Source organism: Erinaceus europaeus, chromosome 5, assembly GCF_950295315.1.
Source record: "Erinaceus europaeus chromosome 5, mEriEur2.1, whole genome shotgun sequence".
Classification (NCBI taxonomy): Eukaryota; Metazoa; Chordata; class Mammalia; order Eulipotyphla; family Erinaceidae; genus Erinaceus; species Erinaceus europaeus.
Genome location: NC_080166.1, coordinates 112,240,277 through 112,263,938, shown reverse-complemented (window position 1 = coordinate 112,263,938; position 23,662 = coordinate 112,240,277). Strand labels below are relative to the sequence as shown.

The following is a 23,662-nucleotide window of genomic DNA, read 5'->3' as shown; positions in this document are numbered from 1 at the left end:
CTGATTCAAATCCAATTTCAAGGAAAACAAAAGCAAAAATATGCCAAAGGGAATCACCACCATAACAGAGAGGACCCCTACCCCATGGAGAAGGAGAAAATCTTTATGTGTTATACATGGGACAAAGTATGATAACCAAAATATACAAAGAACTCACCAAACTCAACAATAAAAAGACAATCTACAAAAATATCTACAAAATGAAGACCCTCCAACTCTTCAACTGAACTATTCCATCCTTTAGGTTCATGATTAGTCAACAATTTATTTGGCTTTATATGTTAACTCTTTTTTCAACCACCAGGTTCCAGATGCTAACATGATACGAACCAGACCTCCCTGGGCAGACGACCCCACCAATGTGTCCTGGAGACCCACCACCCCAGAGCTCTGCCCTACTAGGGAAAGAGAGAGACAGACTGGGAGTATGGATCAACCTGCCAACGCCCATGTTCAGCGGGGAAGCAATTACAGAAGCCAGACCTTCCACCTTCTGTACCCCATAATGACTCTGGGTCCATACTCCCAGAGGGATAAAGAATAGGAAAGCTATCAGGGGAGGGAATGGGATACAGAGTTCTGGTGGTGGGAATTGTGTGGAGTTGTACCCCTCTTATCCTATGGTTTTTTGTCTGTTTCCTTTTTATAAATAAAAATAAAATAAATTTAAAAAGACAAGTCCATTGAAAAATGAAGGGAAAATAGGCGCAGAATCTTCTTCAAAGAATTGATGTAAAAAACTAACAGACATGATAAAAAATACTCAAAGTCCCTGATGATTAGGGAAATGTACACCTGTGATAATGACATACATTAGAAAAGACAAAACACCCACTGCTGGAGAAGATGTAGGGGAAAGGAACTCCTCTACTAATAGTAACGTAAATTGGTCCAACCCCAATAGAAAACAGTCTGAAGATTCATCATAACACTGAACATTGACCTACCATATGATCCAGCAATCACTCTTTGGGGAATCTGCCCAGGAAAGACAAAATCATTCACATCTATTCCTTAAAGATGAAAGACTATTACTAACATGCACACACACACACACACACACACACACACACACACCAAAAAAAAAAAAAAAAAAAAACCTGGTTTCATCTTAAAATCCTTTGTTAATTCCATTTTGTTTCCCTTCTCCCATTTATTTATTTATTTATTTATTTGTTGCCTCCAGGGTTGTCACTGGGGCTCAGTGCATGCACTACAAATCCACTATTCCTGGTGGCCATTTTTCTTTTTCTTTTTTATCGGATAGGAGAGAAATTGAGGAGGGGGGAGAGACAGAGACACCAGCAGACTTGCTTCACCACTTGTGAAGCAACCTCCCTGCAGGTGGAGAGCCTGTAGCTTGAACCAGGATCCTTGCACAGGTCCTTGCACTTAAACCGCTGCACCACTGCTCAATCCCCTCCCCCCGCTTTTCTTCATTTGTCTAGCATTCAGTCTTTGCCTTTTTTCATGTAATATTCTCCAGTTATACTTTCTTCACTCAGTTCTGTTATCTCTCCCTCCTGTTTAGCTATCCTCATGGCTGTTCACCTTTTAATTATTCAGCAAACATTCTGAATTCTTCCTATACATCCAAAACTACTCTAGGTTGGATTATTACATGGGCAAACAAGATTGTCTCTACCTTTAAGAATGGATGATTCAAATAGTACAAGTCAGTGTAAATACTACAAAAGAAAAGGTTTCCAAAGAATAAGTAAAATGTGGTTTTCAGCTCCTCCTAGAACTCCTTTAATATGATCTGTAAAGTTCTGTATAGTTTATCTTCTCTTGCTTATCTCTGACAAAGTCCTCTGTCTCTGCACTGCACATTCTAGTCAGTCTTTTTCAGTCATTTTTTTCTTCTGTCTCAGTCTTACTTCATGCTCTCTTTTCCACAGGAAAACTTAACTCCTTCCTACTCATCCTTCGAAAATCAAATATCAAATATCATCTCTTCAAGGAAGTCCACTACATACTCTTAAAACTTCTTTTAATTTCTCCCACATTATTCATATTTGTAATCACACATGTACAAGTTTTGGATGCTAAGTTCCACAGTGACAGCAACAATGTCTTACATTATTCAAAACCCTGTGTTACGTGCTCTTACCACAAAAAGCTCAGGATGTACTACTATATTTCAATGAGTATTTGAAAGCATAGACTCTAACCTTAAATTTAACAGAAAGGAATAAATATAGTGAAATATTTCTTTTAACTACAAAGTTTATAAATCCAAATTAATTTGCAAAGAGAAGTTCAGTGTATAGCAATCCTCAAGCTATTCCAGCAGTACATGATACATACATTTGCATGAGTAACATCAACGAAGTATGGCTAATGTGATATTATTCAGAAGGGGAAAAGCAGAGACAGACTTCAACACAAATTTAGTTTGAAAGAACCAAATTACAGTGTATATCTTTTGAGCTAACTTATAAAAAAATAAAATATATGAAGTAGTAGGAAAGTAAGCAAAGCAGTAAAGAAATCAGATATAGGTCAGATACAATGAAAAGAGAGGAAAGAGAGATCAAAGATAGTATAGCAGCATTTGAAATTATTAACAAAAAAAAACCATTTTTTAAATGAACAAATTTTAGAGTCCTGGTAAAGATAACTAAAATAAATCACACATTATAACTTCCAAAGCTAATCTGAAGAACAAAATCCATTTTGAAAAGAAAGGAAAAAGAATATTTATATATAGCTGGAAGCCAAAAGAAAGTGTACAGTTGGGGGCCGGGTGGTGGCGCAGTGTGTTAAGCGCATGTGGCGCAAAGCGCAGGGACCTGAGTAAGAATCCCAGTTCGAGACCCGGCTCCCCACCTGCAGGGGAGTCGCTTCACAGGCGGTGAAGCAGGTCTGCAGGTGTCTGTCTTTCTCTCCCCCTCTCTGTCTTCCCCTCCTCTCTCCATTGCTCTCTGTACTATCCAACAACGAACAACATCAACGATGGCAATAATAATAACCACGAGGCTACAACAACAAGGGCAACAAAAAGGGGGGAAAAATGGCCTCCAGGAGTGGTGGACTCATGGTGCAGGCACCGAGCCCAGTAACAACCCTGGAGGAAAAAAAAAGAAAGTGTGTAGTTGATGAAAGACAGACTGAGAGATCTAGGAGAAAAGCATGTTGTTCAAAGTAAAATGTAAGATACAGGATTAAGTAGATACTTAAACATTTAATTATTTGTTAATTGGCAGGTGAGAGTTAAAAATAACTAACTGGAGCTGGGGAGATAGCATAATGGTTATGCAAAAGGCCCTTCATACCTGAAGTTCTGAGGTCCTAGGTTCAACCCCCCAGTACCACCATAAGAATAACTAGAAATGTATTCTTTGCCATGAGGTTTACTGCTAGGGCTCAGTGCCTGAACAACAAATCTACTGCTCCTGCCATTTTCCTTTCTGTAATTTTAATTTTAGTTAGATAGGACAAAATGAAATTTAGATGGTAAAGGTAATAGAAAGAAAGACAACTACAACCCTGCTTCACTACTCAGGTGGGGACCAGGGGCTTGAAGCCAGATCCTTGAGCATGGTAATGTGCACTCAACTGAGTGTTCCACTGCCTGGACCCAATATTCTTAATGTAATTAGTTCAACTGAATTTTCAGTAAAATGCCAATTAGTTAATCACAATGGTAATATGATCAATAACCAGCCAATTTAACATGACAACTTTTATTTGATGAAAGCAATTAGTAACATAGTGGGGGGGGCAGGAATGTTGACTTTAATTCCTCTGTTTTTAATGTCAGCACACCTGCCCTTACTACATAAAAGCCACAACAATATAAAATCACATACAAAAATTAATGTTTCTATGTGACCAAAAAAGGAATAACAACATATTGATGCAATTAGGTGCTCACAGATGGGTCTAATAAGATTCAAATAGCCAAGCAGATAAAAAGGATCAAGTTCTAGTCTAATTACAGCAATGCAGTCCTCAGGTGAGGAGCACTGGCATCATCCAGAAGCCTTTTTTTCTTTTCCTTTTTTTGCCACCAGGATTATCACTGGGGCTCAGTGCCTTCACAACAAATCAACTGCTCCCAGGGGCCATTTTTACCATTTTTTTTTTTTTGTCTTTCTATTTTTATTTAGTAGGACAGAGAGAAATTGACAGGGATAGGGAGAGAGAAAGATAAGACACCTGCAGAACTGCTTCACCTCTTGTAAAGTGTAGCCCCTGCAGGAGGGAAACAGGGGCTCAAATCCAGGTCCTTTTGAATGGTGATATGTGGCATCACCCAGAAACTTATTCCAGTACAAATTTTTGAGTGCAACTCCAAATCTACTGAATTAGAAAATCAACAGAGAAGGTCAACATGATTCTAATATAAGCTAATGATGGAAATTTAGAAAAATCTAGACTCTTTTAAAATCCATGGTTAGAACCAAAGGTAAAAATTAACTGTCCAATTTAAAAATTATGCTTTCTCCTCTATACTCATACCTTTAATGCCTTTCAAGCAAGACCTATGTTATAAAATTTTCTATTAAGTCTAGGTCATCCATACAAAAGTAAGGAATTCATATAACTGAAATACACACTATGAAAAATGAAGTTTTACTTCATGGAAGCTGCTAATCATAAATTTAAAAATTAAAATATATTTTATGGTAATATTAAAAAATCACTCTAGAAGCTAATTGTGCTATGTTTGGTTGATAGCATTTATACTCTTTTCTTGTACACACAAAGGGTAATTATTATACCACTCAGAATAGTGTGTGGAGTTAGAAAAAGTGAGTTTGGGTTTTTTTTTAATATTCTTTTTTTTTTTCCTCCAGGGTTATTGCTGGGCTCGGTGCCTACACCATGAATCCACCGCTCCTGGAGGCCATTTTTTCCCCCTTTTGTTGCCCTTGTTGTTGTAGCCTCGTTGTGGTTATTATTATCACCATCGTTGACGTTGTTCGTTGTTGGATAGGACAGAGAGCAATGGAGAGAGGAGGGGAAGACAGAGAGGGGGAGAGAAAGATAGACACCTGCAGAGCTGCTTCACCGCCTGTGAAGCGACTCCCCTGAAGGTGGGGAGCCAGGGGCTCAAACCGGATCTGTACGCCGGTCCCTGCGCTTTGCGCCACATGCGCTTAACCCACTGCACCACCGCCTGACCCCCTTATTTAATATTCTTATTTATTTATTCATTTATTGGATAGAGACAGGGAAAAAATGAGAGGGGCAAGGTGGAAAGGGAGAGAGACATCTGAAGCACTACTTTATACTTTCATTTGTGAAGCTTTCCCCAGCAGGTTGGGACCATGGGCTTGAACCTGGTCCTTGTACACTGTAATGTGTGCAGTTAACCTGGTGCACTGCCACCTGGCTCTGAAAAAGTGAAGTTTAACAGAAATTATTTAAGTTAATTATTATTATAAGGTTAGAGATTGTTTCTGGGTTCTAAGGATGTATGTTTTGTTTGCCTCACATAATGACAACAATCAAAATATTTTGCATGATCACAACTCCTAGGCCATAACTCAAGTGGAATATAATTAGCAAAATGACTTAAAATACATTTTTCTCAAGGTTCAGTACCATAATTATACAAAGATCACATTGCAGGCTGTTGTGATGTTTCACAAGAGATGCTGTTTACATTTAAAGGCTTCATTCAATGCACACATCCTCTTACCTAGGACCTCTGGAGGCTCTGACTGGAGGCCTTCTGGCTGCTGACCCTGAAGCACATTAAGCAGGGCCTGAAGACTCCTGAGGCACAGGGATGGATGAGAAAACCGCGTTTCCTTGATCAATTCAAACACTTCACAAAGTCCAACCTCAATGATCTATTTAATGTGGGGGGAAAAAATTACATTTTATATCATGCAAGCTAGTAATACTTTAGCAAGTGGTTTAGCTGATACAGCTTGCTAGTAACAAAAATGATTAACTGCTACAATATTTAAAAAGTGAAAACAAAAAGCAACACATAGAAAACCATCTAGTTACTGAGAAAGTTAAAAAAAAACATAGTACTGTTTCAAAATATAGTTTTAATATAGCCATAAGGAGACATCCTTATGATTTTTAATAGCAAACTGAATATTGAATTGCATTCATTCAGAAAAAACTGAGCTACATTAATTTACAAAGAAAGCTAACATCTGTTCTGAGGCAAAAGTCATGTTTTGTTCAAATATTGTTAATTATGAAAAAAGTCAATATATTATATGAAAAAAAACTTTTCCATCCTCACTTTTTCTATAGTACAATCATATTATTTATAGATGTTTTCCTTGTTCTTATAAGATTTAACACAAGAAAAATTAAAAAGCTACCTAGCTAAAACTTACTTTTTTACTACCTTCTCATATCCCACCAGAGTCAAGCGAAATCTGACTCAGAATGTAACAAAAGATAAACAGAGAAGTAACTACATGTTGAGAGCACACATGATGAACTAGAATAAGAAAATATCCCTTCAGAAATAGCAATGGTGAGTCTTATTTCTCAGTCAATGTCAACATTCTGACTATGAGATATATAAAGTCTTTACTACAGGTGGCAAATTATTTGGAAAACTAAGCAAGGACAAATAATATCACTAATTAGCAAAAAAACATCTCAAAACATTAATTCTATTGGAAATAACTGTGAAAGACTACCTCCTTTACTGAGTTTTGTGCATTGGTTCACACATTTTATAAATATATGTTTTATTAGTGATTTAACAATTGCAAGATTTCAGGGTAAAATCTTATACCCTTACATATAGCATGTGTGAACTGTTACATCCTCCAACAAATTTCTATGCCCCCACCCCATCCTCCAGCCAAGAACCAACATAGTTCTCACAGTCCAAGAGACAGTCTTGTTACCATTTTTAAAAATAAATATTTAAGTACACATTTTATATTGTATGATGACTCACTACCAAAGAAAATATAATATTAAGTGACACTGTCCTCTAAAAGTTTATAATATAAGAAGGCAAATGATACTTGTACATAATTCTTTCCTAGTCCAGATTTCTGTTATAAGCAATTATTATGCAACATTGAAAATATTTTTGCTTTCTCAACTACACTATAAACTCCTAGTGGACAAGGAGTATATGTCTTAACTAGTTTAGTATCTCCCATGACTGCACCTGCGAAGCACACAGTAAAAAATATATATATATATATATATATATATATATATATATATATATATATTCTTTCATTTGTGTGCTAAAAATTACTGGAACTCAGAAATATATTCTTTATAGAGAAAGGTCAAATTGGTTACAGCTCTATCATTTGCAAAGTTTCCAAAGAAAAGAGTTGGAGCAAAAAAGGTCAAATACAATTAGTACAGGTATTTAGAGAAATCATTGAAAAGTTTAGCAGAGTTGATCACAACTAAAATTACAGCACTTCTGTACTTAAGTTTCAATTGGTTGAATGCACTACATATTTCCTTGAAACAGACTAGAAAATAAAAACATTCAGTTCAAAATTTCCATATTTTGTAATTACAAGAAAATTTTTTGAAGTACAAAAAAGCATAGGCTGTAAAGCTCTAGTCTCATGACTATTCTATCCTATCATTCTTTAAGACTGCTTACTATGCAGCCATGACGTAGTAGTACAGGGGATAAAGTAGTAAACCCTCAAGCATCAAGTCGTGAGTTCAATCTCCATCAATACATGTGCCAGAACTGGTGTTTTGGTTCTATTTCTCTCTCATAAATAAATAAATAAGTAAATAAATAAATAAATAATATTTTTATATTTGTCTCAAATTTTATTATTCCTAAAAAAGGCAGCATTCTGATGTGAGTTAATATTTGCATAAATATATATATATATATATACATATATATATTTGTATAAGTAACATTTTAACTTCATTTCACATGTGTTTTCTAGAAATCTGTGTTCCAAGACTTTGTTAGATTTGGGAATAAATTTACATAATGCTACAGCTAGAAAATAATTTACCACAATTCTTTACTGGTTGATGACTCTGCTGTTGGCACTTCCTGCTGAGGTAATCCTAGAAACTCAGGGTAGGCAGTCTGGCCACCTGCCCCAGGGACTTTGGGGCACAATAGATGGTGTGCTCAACACAGGCCTCACTTATTACCTTGCCTGGCAGAATATTAAAGCAACAAAAGTACAACTTTTGAGTTGCTTTCTTCCACAATCCTATCTCAAGAAAAGTGAAGTCTTGAAGACTTTCAGGTGCTTCCCAGTCTCTCTTATTTTCTTTGCCAGACAGCAGAATGTATTCTTTTTTCTTTAATTATTTTATTTATTTAAAAAAGGAGACATTAACAAAACCATAGGATAAGAGGGGTACAACTCCACACAATTCCCACCACCAGATATCTGTATCCCATCTCCTCCTTGATAGCTTTCCTATTCTTTATCCCTCTGGGAGTATGGACCCAAGGTCATCGTGGGATGCAGAAGGTGGAAGGTCTGGCTTCTGTAATTGCTTCCTTGTTGAACATAAATAAATAAGTAATTAAATCAATAAATAATAAATAAGTAATTTTTTAAAAGAAAAAAATATTGCTAATTCTACTGCCACCAATCATGACATTTCACAATTCAATGAAAATGTAATACACAGATGACATGTTTGGCTAGGATGTGTTAATATAAGATTTCAACAGTAGGGAGTCGGGCGGTAGCACAGCAGGTTAAGCGCATGTGGCGCCAAGCACAAGGACTGGCATAAGAATCCCAGTTCAAGCCCCGGGCTCTCCACCTGCAGGGGAGTCACTTCACAGGCAGTGAAGCAGGTCTGCATGTATTTCTCTTTCTCTACCCCTTTCTGCCTTCCCCTCCTCTCTCCATTTCTCTCTGTCCTATCCAACAATGATGACATCAATAACAACAACAATAACTACAACAATAAAACAACAAGGGCAACAAAAGGGAATAAATAAATATTTTTTAAAAAAGATTTCAACAGTAACAGAGAAGTATGGAATTTTGCCAAAGAAATAGTAAAGCTAGAGATAAAGAATAGGAAAGCTGTCAAGGGAGGGGACTGGACACGAAGTTCTGGTGGAGGGAATTGTGTGGAATTATACCCCTCTTATTCTATGGTCTTGTCAACATTTCCATTTTGTAAGTAAATTTTTTTAAAAAAAGAAATAGTAAAGCTACTAACTGAACAGGTTCCTAAATTGTCTCTGTTATGAGCGATTGGTTTGTGGTAACTTGCACTTCCTTTTCTGACTATCTTAATGATGGCCCACTAGCTCAGAGCTCCACTTCCATATGCAATGGCTCAATGCCGACATGCCAGCATTAACCAGAATGCAACAAGCTGATCTTTTCCTATACTTTCCAAGAACACCCCTAATGAGTTACCCATTTATTGACTTTGCTAAAACTGTTCATCTTCCTGATCCCTCACAGATCCTTTGCTGCCCATAAGCTCTATTGTTTTGTTCTTTGTCACCAGAGTTTTTCTGGGGCTTTGTGTCTGCACTATCCCACAACTCCTGCAGGATTCTTTTTTCCCCCACATACAGTGGGAGAGGTAGAGTGAAGGAGAGGTGCTACAGCACCTTTGCATGGTGCTCCATAGGTAGTTGAGGGCTTAAATGCAGATCCTAATGCAAGTGAAGTATGTGCCCCACTGGTTGAGCTATGACCTGGTCCCCGAACTGTGTTACTACAATACACCATTTTACTTTAAAAATGTGAGTTTTAACAAGATAAAGATATGTATCATAGCCAAAATACCTGTAGGCTATTATAGTAGAACTTACTGACTTACCTTTGGAAGCTTAATAGGGGGCTCTTTGGATTCCTCCTCTTCATCACTATCTGATTCTCCACTCTGTACAGAGTTCTTAGATGCAACTGCTAATGATATTTCCTTTTTCTGCCATTCCAGAACACAATGTCGCACATTGCAATAAATATTGAAAGCAGAAGGATTGCTGTGTAGTTTGATGTCTGGTATGAGTAAAGTATTCTCCAAGTTTTCAGACTAAAATACAAGATAAAATATTTCATTTTATATGCCTTTTAATCATTAATTTTCATTTCAAATACAAAAATTACAGATTGGACAATTTAACTTACAGAAGTCATGTGAGTGACGTAGTAAAGACTATCTAAGCGTACTAATTTAACTGACAGCACCCTTTCCACCAAATTTTCCTACTTTTTGCCTAGCCTGAGGAGACTTATTGAGGTAGAATGAGTAGAAAAGCCCTAGTGTCTCACAATAGAAAAACAGCCAACAAAGTTTAAATTCTGGTATGTTAAAAGATATTAATTTGGTGCTTTCCTAAGGGATTCCAGTTATACTATGGTCTCTCAATGACATAGTAAAATTTTGCACTATATTTTTGTTTCTATTAACAGTGAGTATACATTGGGGTTTAAAAAAACTTAATTTAAGTGAATTTTTCTAACTTCATTTTCTTTTAAACAATAGGAATATTAAGAAAAGTTCAGATAATAGGCATGTTTCCTTAAAGCTACAGTTTAGCTACTGATATTAATAAATATTAAAAATCACATGCTTGCTAACTTAATTGTTAAACTAAATAATAAATTCTTGTTTGGTGTATCATTTTACTCATCAAACAGCATTCAAGGTTTGAGGTAAACATTTGTATTATAAATATGAAAATCTTTTAAGATATGTAAAAATGTAAATTCTAAAAATCAGATTGTGTCAAAGAAGTATATTAGATAAATAAAATGACACCTCCAGTACTTGTACTTCCCTCCTATTTATTCATAAATATCTGGGGAGGGAAGGAACACTGTTAAAGAATGTATTAAAAATCCAACTGATGTTAACATGTGGAACACATTTCTCATAGATATTAAAAACAAATACTAGCAATCAAATTCCAATAATATATTTTAAAAAGATAATATGGCTACATAGGGGACCTGGGAGTAGCATACTTGATTATGATCACACATTACAGTGCACAAGGACCCAAGTTCAAGCCCTTGGTCTCCACCTGCTGGGGGAAGCTCCACAAGTGATGAGTAGGACTATAAGTATCTCTTTGTCTCTTTTCCCTACCACCCCCCCCATTATTTCTGCCTCTATCTAGTAATAAACAAAATAATAAAGAGAGAGATAGAGAGAGAAATAAAGAAGGAGATGAGAAAGAGAGACACCAGCAGTACTGTTCCACTGCTTGTAAAACTTCCCCCACCTGCAGTTGGGGACCAGCAGCTTGAACCCAGATGTTCACACATGGTGTGTACTCTACTGTGTACTCTACCAAGTACACCACCACACACAGCCCTCTCTCGACCTCTCTCTCTTTTTTTTTTTAATATTTATTTTTCCTTTTGTTGCCCTTGTTTTTTTATTGTTGTTGTTGTTATTATTGTTGTTGCTACTGATAGCGTCGTTGTTAGATAGGACAGAGAGAAATGGAGAGAGGAGGGGGAGACAGAGAGGGGGAAAAAAAAGATAGACACCTGCAGACCTGCTTCACCGCCTGTGAAGCGACTCCCGGGCAGGTGGGGAGCTGGGGGCTCTAACCGGAATCCTTACGCTGGTCCTTGTGCTTTGTGCGACGTGCGCTTAACCGGCTGCGCTACCGCCGACTCACTCGACCTCTCTTTTTATCTGAAAATTTCAGCCTAGAGCTGTGAAGCCTCATTGTTAACCAAAAAAGAAATAGAAAAGATTAGACCTTGCTCAAAGAGAACAAAATTGGAGTTGTTAGGGGCCCTGGTTCTTCTCAGCCGCAGGCAATAAGCAATCAAGCAAAGAAAAAGGCATGTTGGAAGTCTGGTGGTAGCGCAGTGGATTAAGCACACATGGCACAAAGTGCAAGGACCTGCATAAGGATCCCCATTGGAGCCCCCAGCTCCCCACCTGCAGGGGGAGTCGCTTCACAGGTGGTAAAGCAGGTCTGCAGGTGTCTATCTTTCTCCCCTTCTCTGTCTTCCCCTCCTCTCTCCATTTCTCTCTGTCCTATCCAACAACAACGACATAACAATAATAATAACCACAACAATGGTAAAACAGCCAGGGTAACAAACAAAAGGGGAAAAAAATGACCTTCAGGAGCAATGGATACCTGGTGCAGGCACCGAGTCCCCCCCCCCCCCCCCCCGCAATAACTCTGGAGGCAAAAAAAAAAAATTAAAAAAGAAAAGGGCACAGATATGATGACAATATTTAATCCCTGGAGCTACTATATCTCAAGATAAGAGTCCTCAGCTAGGGGCCCTATTCAGGGAGTCCTGAGATTCCCAAACAGACATGATGGGCCTAGACCTCAAATAAATCCCTCTCTCCATTGTTACTGGTCGTCTCTTATCAGGAACAACAAAATAGATCCCTTTGTGGGCCCCCATAGGACCTTGCCCTCAACTTGGATCAACAATGGTAGAGAATGTTCCACCCTCCAAAGGATGTACAACATACTCTATGCTACACTTGAAGATGGGTCAATATTGGGGCAGCTGGAATGTTTCTACTCATGACCACAGAATGTGAGCTCAGATCTACAGGGATGCAGAGGTCACATTGGCTCTCCTAAGATAATTATGGGCCCCAGATCACATCAAATCGATGGGGTTTACAGTCAACAATATTTATACCCTTTTCCCATATCATACTTTCTTCCCTGATACAGCTTTCTGTTCCTTTTCCAGCCATGACATCATCTCCCCAGACAATAACTTGGATCCACCTGAGTATCAGATTTCAGGGTCAGGGAAAAAAAAAGAAAATAGAAATAAAAAAAAGAGAGAGAGAAAGAAACGTAGTATAGCCACAGGCCCTTTGGAATATAATTAAAATATACCTTCTAGCTCTCTACAAAATGGAGTAACCCCAACTCTTCATCTGCACTATTTCAGCCTTTAGGTCCATGATTGATCAACAATTTGTTTGGCTTTGTATTTTAACTCTCTTTTCAGGCACCAGGTTCCAGATGCAAGCTTGATGCTGACCAAACTTCCCTGGACAGACAACCCCACCAATGTGTCCTCGAGCTCCATTTCCCCAGAGCCCCACCCTACTAGGGAAAGAGGGAGGTAGGCTGGGTGTATGGATCAACTTGTCAATGCCCATGTTCAGCGGGGAAGCAATTACAGAAGCCAGACCTTCCCTTCCACCTTCTGCAACCCACAATGACCCTGGGTCCATACTCCCAAAGGGTTAAAGAATAGGAAAGCTACCAGGGGAGGGGAGGGAATATGGAGTTCCAGTTGTGGGAATTGTGTGGAATAGTACCCCTCTTATCCTATGGTTCTGTCAATGTTTCCTTTTTATAAATAAAAAAAAAAAAAAAAAAAGAGTCCTCAGCTAAATTTCATCCTTTATTCTTTTATATTTTGGCTTACTACTTTAAAGCAGACTTATCTCAGTTATAGTAACAATAAAGGGCAGAAAATAATTATTGCTAGAACTCAAATAAGACATACAGGCCAACCTAAGTTATTATAGCATTACCCAAAAGTAGAACTGTTTCGAAATCAGTTATAACATCTCTCTTCCTCCTATCTAGGCTGCTCAGATCTTTCCAATAGAAAAGAAACTTTTAGAGGAAATGGCTGCTGGTCACTTGAGAATCTTTCTTAATTAAATGGATTTTACAGAGATTTCTGCATTAAGTGAAATAAGAGATCCTTATTTTCTATGGCCCCACCAAATACAAATATCCTATATCACCATTTCTTTTGCAATTAACCTATAATCTGAAGCTCAGAAGAGCAAACCAGATATAGCACAAACCCTAACACATATGAGGCCCTGGTTTCAAGCCTTGGCACCACATGAAAGCACCACAGAAATACATAGATGGCAGAGACTGTGATGTCTCTTCTTTTTTCTTTTCTCTATGTCTTTATCTCCATTGCATTTCCCTCTCCATAAAATAAAGAACGAAAAAGAAAAATCACCCAGAGGGGTCACCTAGCAGTGACACTGCACATGCATGAGGTCCTAGGTTCATTCTCTAGTATTTCAGTCAAATTTTTTTTTTCTAAAGAAGCTCAGATCAATACAGATACACTAAGGTTCTCCTGATTTAATGGTTATCCATATGACAAGTCTATCCTAAAGTCCCAACCCTTAACCCAATTTTACTCAGCTGTGTAACACAGAACAAAAAAGAGAAGAGAAATGGACACTGTCTTCCTTATGAGTAATAACAAGAATAAGTAATAAATAATTCTCACTATCCTTTAGATTATTGGTGAAGAAACATCCAAAAATAAATATGAAACTAATAGTATAACCAAATAATGAGGTTTTAAAACGTTTAACCACATAGAAATATGATTTACCGATTACATCTTTTAAGTTTGGTATTTTACAAATTACTACATAAAATAGTTCTTATTCTCTATAAATTGCTCCCAGTTTTTACCTTGCTTCTTGTCTTCACTTTTGATTTGCTCTTCTGCTTTCTTTTCAACTTCTTCTTATTGAAAATTTTCTTATTCCTAAAATGTTTTAAAAAGTGGGAAAAAGAATTATGAAAATTCACTTCAAGACATATAAAACTATCAAAAATACATATTCCCTAAAGAGATTTAAATATTTCTCTTACAAACTGCCATTGAAACATTATACTCTAGATGTACATATGATATTAACATGCAATGTAGCCACTGATATAATACTGAGTAGCTTAAGAAATATGTTAAATGATAATAAAATTCAAAGTTCTAAAAATACTTTTATAAAATTTTAAAAAATAAAGACATCAAAAAAGATTTAGGTATATTCAAGGATGAGGATGCTAATATTTATGAGCTAAGTAACTATCCTGTTCCATGGGAGAAAAAAATCCTTTATGGTAATGGGATCTAGAAAGCTTCATTTTTACTAGACTAATTGATTTTCATTAAAGTACTATTAAAAAAAAAAAAAACAACTCAAAACCCAGGAAATACACAGTAGGTAAAGCCACAGACTTGCATGCATGAAGTACAGGGTTTTCTCTGGCAATGCCTATGTCAGAGTGGCACTTTCATTTTTCCCTCTCTCTCATGATAATATAAATAAATAAATTTTTAAATAAGAAATTTCCTACCCAGTGTTTCATTAACTGATAACCCTAAAACCGAATTATTCTTTATTTAACTTTATTTATTGATTTATGAGAAATTATAGGGGAGAGAAAAAAAAACAAGACATCACACTGCCACATGTGCTGCTGGGAATTGAACTCAGGACCTCATGTTGAGAGTCCAATCCCTTATCCACTGTGCCACCTCCTGGACCACCAAATTATTTTCATGTAAAGCAAAGACACTGATTTTGAGAAAAAGGAAAAGAAAAAATGTGTATATAGTAAAGAGCAGGATTACAGATGAAGGATAAGAATTATAATGGATGAAACAAGAGGCAAGAAAAATACTTTACTAGACTTATTTATTAACGAGAGAGAGAGTGAGAGAGAGAAAGAGAGGTAGGGAGGGAGGGAGGGAGGCAAGGAGGGAGGGAGAGAGAGAGACAGACAGAGAGAGAGAGAGAGGGCGAGCCAATATATTACTCTGACACATGCAGATGTTTAACAGAATTCAGGACTTCATGTCTACAAGTTCCACTCTTTCTCTGTGCTGCTACTCACCAACTTTAAGAGCAATAAAAGGCTTTATTTCATTTTATGCTTTGTGTATAATATGATGAAGTTTACACCATTAGGTACTAAAGTTAACAAGATGAAAAAGATCTTATCTTCCAACTCAGACTTGCATGGAAAACATAGCTTAATGGTGTAGCAAGAAAGACTGCAAAAGACAAGCTAAAGAAGAGGAAAAGGGGGGAGGAGATATAGGTCAAAGAGAAGGGGTAAGAAGGGACTCCAGATGCTATATAAATCAATTCCTAAAAGTCTGGTAACTAAATCAGTAGAAGCTATGACCAAAAATAAGTTGTAAGCCTAGGTCACTTGGAGGGAGGGATGTCATTCACAAAATAGGGAAGTTAATGGGAAGATTTAGTTTGCAAAAGGGAAAAGTGGGCTGTTTTAATGCCTGAATTCAAAATAAAAATATCAATAATACAAATATATGAAAAAATTTCAGATTTACTCTCCAAACAAAAATAATCAGAAACATAGTCAACTATATCCTGTAAATAGTTATTATATCTGTCTACATCATATCCACTGTGGTCAATAATCTCTGCAACCATTTCTCACTTGGACCACTGCAAATCTCCTTGATTTATTTTTCACATTACACTTTTACCCATTTAATTCATTTTGTCACTTAGAAACCCAAATCAATTACATGAATTTTTAAAACGCAAATCTGCCACTTAAAACAGTATCTTCTTAACTCTATTAAGATAAAGCCCAAAAGCATCAACATGGTTTAAAAGATACTCTACCAAGATCTGAACACAAAGGTTCTGCCTGCAATTGTCTCCCACATCTCTTGCTTCACCTTTGAGGTCCCAGTTAAATGTTATTTATGCAGGAATAATCCAGAAGGCTTCGTTTTTCATTAGGGAAGCACTTTCATTTCATCTTAAATTTGAATGTCATTGTGCAAGCTACAATTATCATTGTGCAAGGGATTATTTAATGAAACACGCTGTCATCAAAATGTATATTCCAAGATGTATATTCCAATAGATGTTGTGCCTTCCTTGTTCACTGCTCTAGTCTCTTTAGCTAAAACAAAGTATTCTACAGTTTATTTGTTTGTTTGTCTTTTTGGTTTGTTCTTGATTGTTTGAGAAAGAGAGGGAGAGAGAGGGAAGCAAGGGATAGGAAAAACTGAATAAAGTTCACAGCTATAGCTAATAAACGTTATTTACCCAAAAATGAAGAACAAAGGCTAGATTCACAGACCTGCCTGAACATATAAAGGATATCTAGCCAGATATGTCCACTAATGAATGGTCCATTCTTCTTCTAGCGTTTGCCCTTCTTCCGTAGCCAGTTAATGGCTTTGAAAGTGACTGGGATCCATGTGGATTCAGTCGGCTAGGAAGGATCGTCAGTTTCCCCAATGAATGGGTACTCACGGGATGCACCACGGGAAGGTCGATCCAATGCAATGGTCTATGAGATTATTTTACACAGACTTTGGTAAAAGAAGGTAATGGAAATCAAATATAATGAAATTTCCAGGATAATATAATAGGAAAGAATGTGATTAATAATATTAAATGTTATGCAAATATATATATATATATATTGGCTTATACAGTCTATTCTGTTATGATCATGAAGAATGCCTATTTTAATTTTGTGCTTATAGGATTTGCATCAGAGCTTGCAACACTGATGTTCAAGAACTATCAGATGAAAAAGCAAGTTACTAAAAAATAATGAGTGGTTTAGGAATCCAATCTTGTACACCGAAGTTTCTTGAGCAGAATCAGTTATTGGAGCAACAGAAATAAGTAACTGCTAAAAGGCTAGCTCCTTCTACACATGTTCAAAATGATTCATTGTTTATTCAAATACAATCTTCATAGAAGAAAAATACGTAAGTTCAAACTCAGATGAATTTCTTAAAGACTAGTTATGATGAACTTAAATTTTCACAAGTATATACCAATACTTTTGTCAGTATGGTTTAATGGAATCCTTTAAAGTTCAAATGACAATTAACATGCATTTCTAAAATTCTCCAGTGCACCTGAAATTTAATTACTTACAATAATCTTAATATGAACTCACCAACTCCTGAGTATAAACTAGTTGAAAATCATTTTCCCAAAATCTCCACAAGTTGATCTTACTGTAATTTTTATAGATTTAACTTGTTCTAGAAGTAGAAGGCTGAGTAATTTTATATTTAAAATAAAAAACTATACTTAACATTGAAAAAGAACAATATTCTTTGTTAATAACATCATATTATATAACTACAGTTGAGACCTAAATAAATTTTCCATAATATCTGAGGATGAACAGATAAAAGTAAAACTCAAAAACCTATCTTAAAACAGCTATTATTAACTTTGTAAATTCTGATGATTTAGGACTTTAAATCCTAAATCAATAGAAGATTAATGTAGAATGTCTGGAATTGGTCCTGTAAGATTTCTAGTCTTTTCACAAGAACCTTATATCCAGGAAATAGGAAAGACTCATAGGTGGAAATGAAAGACAAACGCTATTAAAATGTCTTAAATATTTATTTTTAAATATTTACTTAACCCCAGAACCCCACCCCACTAAAGAAAGAGAGAGGCAGGCTGGGAGTATGGATCAACCTGTCAATGTCCATGTTGAGCGTGAAAGCAATTACAGAAGCCAAACCTTCCACCTTCTGCATCCCACAATAACCTTGGGTCCATGCTCCCAGAGGGTTTTAGAATACGAAAGCTATCAGAGGAAGGAATGGGATATGGAGTTCTGGTGGTGAGAATTGTGTGGAGTTGTACCCCTCTTATCCTACGGTTTTGTCAGTGTTTCCTTTTTATAAATAAAATAAAATAAAATAAATTAAAAGAAGATATTTCCTTGTTAGCTACCAATGTGTAAGGAAAACCAAGTACTTGTGAAAACAAGAGCAAATGGGTTTCATAAGATGCTCCATAATATAACTCATTAATTCTTCTGTTAGCTTGTTACTAAATCTGTTATCTAACAAAATCAATCATAATTTAATTCTGAAACCTATCTCACTATGAACTTATTTCTTCCTTTGCAAAACTGAAGATTATCTCTATGGTTCCTTTTGATTCCAACATACTAGAATTTCAACAAATCCAAATTAAAAGAATAAAAGGAATAAAGGGAGCTTAATCTTTTGTTTCCTTTCCATTGATAATGAGAAAGAAACAAACAAAACTCCAGTTCCTATGGTCTAAAGCTTTAGGAATACTTTTTTTTTCTGTAAAAAACTATACAGTAACATACAAATATTTTACACTCTGTTGGCAATAGGATCTCTGTTACAACTACTCAACCACAAGAGTATGAAGCAAGCATAAACAGTATATAAACAGATAAATATGGATGTAAATATGTAAGCTGATCGCCGACCTGCAGGAGGAAGTCTTCATGAGTGGTAAAGTGTCTCTCTTTCTCTTTCCCTCTCTATCTCCCCCTTGCCCTCTCAATTTTTGTCTCTACCTAATAAATAAATAAAAATTTAAAAATAGGGAGTCAGGCTGTAGCGCAGCGGGTTAAGCGCAGGTGGCGCAAAGCACAAGCACTGGCATAAGGATCCCGGTTTGAGCCCCACTCCCCACCTGCAGGGGAGTGGCTTCACAAGCGGTGAAGCAGGTCTGCAGGTATCTTTCTCTCCCCCTCTCTGTCTCCCCCTCCTCTCTCCATTTCTCTCTGTCCTATCCAACAACAACGACAGCAATGATAACTACAACAATAAAACAAGGGCAACAAAAGGGAATAAATAAAATAAAACACTGGGGAGGTGACTGTACTTAAAAAAAAATTTTTTAATTAAAAAATAAATAAATGTATATTTACAGTATGTAAATTATATCTAAAAAATAAGGAAAACACTCAATGACAAAATAATATCAGTGTCCAACAGCATATTTTTCATGGTAGATAAAATGCAAAATTTAATGGATGTAATTAAGTGTAATAAAAAATAAAATCTCAAATAGAAACAAAACATACTACTTAAACTCTAATAATCATTTGTGATAAAATGCCTCATTCACCTATAGAGAGATTACTAAGCTACATAAAGATTATCTACCAAAAAAAAAAAAAAGTACATTAGACTACATTCAATGGTGAAAAAGAAAACATTTTCACCAAGTAGGAGGAAAAACAAAAGAATTCATACTATCACCACTTCTGAGAAGGAAAAAGATTATTTGCAGAGAATGTAACTGATTTATAAAAAAGCAAAATACATTGCAAATCGAGAATAAATGAATTATCACTGGCAAGAGATATAAACCAATTTTAATTAACTAATTAATAAAATACCATATATGAATTAAATCTTTTTAATAGAAGCCAGATTTATTTCTCCTGTGTAATTAATCTAATGATACTTTCATCACTGTGCTGGAGCATCGATGAATAAATTAGGGAGTAATGGTAGTCTGATTGCTAAGTAGAAAACTTTCATTTCCTTAATCTAGACTGATAATTAGCGAGGAAAGAGTGTAACAATTCAGGCTGATTTAGGGAAGAGATGCAAACAAATTTCTTACTTGGAAGTCTTCAATGTGAGAGGTGGGAAGTAAGGACTGTAAGCAAAGCTACCTTGGCAATGGTCATAACAACATAAGAAAATGTAGGATGAAATAAATGTCAGAGCAGAGACTTAGGAGAGGGAAAATTTCTGACAAGTTATAAATTTAAATAATAGATACACATAGCCTAGGTGGGTCAGGAAAAAAACAAGCCATGAAGCAAGTGTAAAACTATCTGAAGACAATCATTCGAGGCCTAAAAGAGCCACTACATCTGTAATAAGAGCAATCAGTAAAATAAGCAAGCAAAGACACAAGTCTTTCATCAGTAAGAACTAGCAAAAGCAGATGACAGAAAGATACCCAAACTTCAGAGAGAATTTTTAGATAAAACCATGCTTACTAAATTTAAAGAGCTAAAACGTTAATTTTGAAATATCTGTATGGAGAACAAGATTCACTTGAAAAGAATTAAACAATTAGACATGAAAAATACAAGAACCAAAATTAAAGACTCAATAAGTATATTTATAGTATAGTGAAAGTATCAGAAAAAAAAATTGAGAGTTGAGCCCAGAGATGAAAACGATAAAAATATTTCCAGAATACTTTTTCCAAATATAAAACCTTCTCGATTCAACTTCCGGAGGCAGAGCTACAAGCAGCAGATCCCTTTCTCTCCTCTCCTCTCCTCTCCTCTCCTCTCCTCTCCTCTCCTCTCCTCTCCTCTCCTCTCCTCTCCTCTCCTCTCCTCTCCTCTCCTCTCCTCTCCTCTCCTCTCCTCTCCTGTCCTCTCCTTTCCTCTCCTCTCCCGGATCAACTAGGAATACCAAAGGAGCCCACCCGGAACCGAAACAAGGCAGGACTAGAATGACCACAGGAACCCAGTAAATCACCGGTGAGTACAAAAACGTGTGGCTGGTGACAGAGAGGAGAGAGGAGCCTAAGGAGAGATTAAATGACTGCTAACAGTTCAGCAGTTTATCAGTTGAGACACCACCTCCAGTCTGCGCCACCAACAAGGGGACAGCTTAAGGGAGGAGAGGACTCCCCAGAGACTCACCAAGTACAACTCTGAGTCTCCATTGCTACTACCCTCAGAATCTGGAGCAGCGACAGGGAGGGATACCAGGGAACAGAGATATACCAGGAAACTCAGAAGAAGACCTATACCTCGGTGGCATAGCTGAGGGGCTGTGAAAGTCTCCTTGCATAACCACTGGATTATCTCTGCCACACCCTGCTGTATCTCTTGGTCAGGAGTCAGTGATTAAGCTGAAGCCTATTGATAATTTAAAAGCCCTCAGGCTCCCATAGCCTACAGGGAAGAAAAAAAAAGAGGCTTTTAAACCACTGAGCTCCAACTCAAGAGTTTTAAATACTATTGAAACAACTGTTAACTTACACCACTGTGAACCCTTTAATTAACTTACTTAGACACAAGTCAATCCAGGCAATAGTGGTCAATAATTTCAAAAGTACTGATAAAGGGAACTCATAACATAATATATAAAATGGTTAAAACAACGAGAAGAAATATTGGAGAATCGAACCAGGACAAGAGTCCAGCTAAAAGTCCTTCAGAGGGTGAAGCACAAAATAACGAGTTCAACATCCAAACATTAGCTAAGGAAATAATAACAGGAGTGAGTAAAGAATTTGAAAAAATTATAATCAGAAATACAGGAACAACAAATGAGAATATGGAAGAAAATACTAATTATCTCATGGTTATTAGAGAGCTGAAAGCTGAAATCGCTGAGCTAAGAATGCAACTAGCTGAACAAGCTAAAACAGTCAGAGCAGGGCAACAAAATAGATGAACTCCAGAAAACAATAGAGGGCAGAAGGAATAGAATCTATGAGGTTGAAGACAGAATTAGCAAGACTGAGGATGAATTAGAGACAACTAAAAAAGAAGTAAGAGATCTCAAAAAGAGATTAATAGATGCTGAAAAAACAACAGAGTCCTATAGGATGACTTCAAAAGAAACAATATACGCATTATTGGCATACCAGAGGAAGAAAGCATTTTCCAGGCCATAATAGCTGAAAATTTCTCTAGTCTAGACAACATCAAAGACATAAAGATTCAAGAAGCCCAGAGGGTCCCAAACAGAATTAACCCAGACCTAAAGACACCAAGACATATCATACTTAGAATGGAAAGGAATAAGGATAAAGAAAGGATCATGAAGGCTGCAAGAGAAAAACAAAGAGTCACCTACAAAGGAAAACCCATAAGATTAGCAGCAGACTTCTTCATACAAACACTACAGACCAGAAGAGAATGGCAAGATATCTATCGAGTGCTCAATGAGAAAGGCTTTCAGCCAAGAATACTATATCCTGCTAGACTGTCATTCAGACTAGATGGAGGCATCAAAACCTTCTCAGACAAGCAACAGTTGAAGGAATCAACTATCACCAAGCCTGCCCTGAAAGAAGTTCTGAAAGGTCTCCTATAAACAATCAGACCACCACAAATAGGACATATATCAGAACACTCTAAAACTCTACAAGAATGGCATTAAAATATCTTCAATCTTTGATATTAATAAATGTCAATGGCCTGAATTCACCTATTAAAAGACACAGAGTAGGAAGATGGATCAGAAAACACAACCCAACAATATGCTGTCTACAGGAAACCCACCTAACTCAACAAGACAAACACAGACTTAAAGTGAAAGGATGGAAAACTATCATACAAGCCAATGGCCCACAAAAAAGTGCAGGAACAGCTATTCTCATATCTGACATGATAGACTTTAAAATAGATAAGATTAAAAAAGATAGGAATGGACACTACTTAATGCTCAGAGGATCAGTCAATCAAGAGGACTTAACAATTATTAACATCTATGTACCCAATGAGAAGCCATCTAAATATATCAAACTTCTACTGAAAGAGCTACAGCAATATATTAACAGTAACACAATCATAGTAGGGGACTTCAACACCCCTCTCTCTCAACTTGACAGATCATCCAGGCAGAAAATCAATAAAGACATAAGGGAGCTAAATGAAGAGATAGATAAACTAGAACTATTGGACATTTTCAGAGTCATTCATCCCAAGAAACTGGAATACACATTTTACTCAAATCCACATGGGTCATTCTCAAGGATAAACCATATGTTAGGCCACAAAGACAGCATCAGCCAATTCAAGAGCATTGAAATCATCCAAAGCATCTTCTCAGACCACAGTGGAATTAAACTAACACTTAACAATCAACAAAAGATTAGTAACAGTCCCAAAATGTGGAAGCTCAACAGTACACTTCTTAACAATTTCTGGGTCAAAGAGGAAATCAAGGAAGAAATCAAAATGTTTAGAGAGTTCAATGAAAATGAAGACACAAGCTATCAAAATATTTGGGACACAGCAAAAGCAGTCCTAAGAGGGAAGTTCATAGCTATACAAGCACACATTAGGAAACAAGAAAAAAGCACAAATAAACAGCCTGATTGCACATCTTAAAGACCTAGAAGAAGAACAACAAAGGAACCCTAAAGCAACGAGAAGGTCAGAAATCACTAAAGTTAGGGCAGAAATAAATAACATTGAGAATAGGAAAACCATACAAAAGGCCAACGA

At 36.5% G+C, this 23,662-nt stretch overlaps 1 protein-coding gene across 12 annotated transcripts in view; it reads right to left on the bottom strand.

Moving 5' to 3' along the window:
- The window catches only part of MYCBP2 (MYC binding protein 2), a 238,289-nt gene that overhangs the window by 198,733 nt on the left and 15,894 nt on the right, over positions 1–23,662 (bottom strand). For all 12 annotated transcript variants that reach the window (XM_060191609.1, XM_060191610.1, XM_060191613.1 and 9 more), the window contains exons 2-4: positions 14,336–14,411; positions 9,745–9,960; positions 5,654–5,807 (exon numbers count right to left, since the gene is read on the bottom strand). In XM_060191609.1, the coding sequence (XP_060047592.1) occupies positions 5,654–5,807; positions 9,745–9,960; positions 14,336–14,411 (446 nt within the window). The remainder of the gene's footprint in view (positions 1–5,653; positions 5,808–9,744; positions 9,961–14,335; positions 14,412–23,662) is intronic.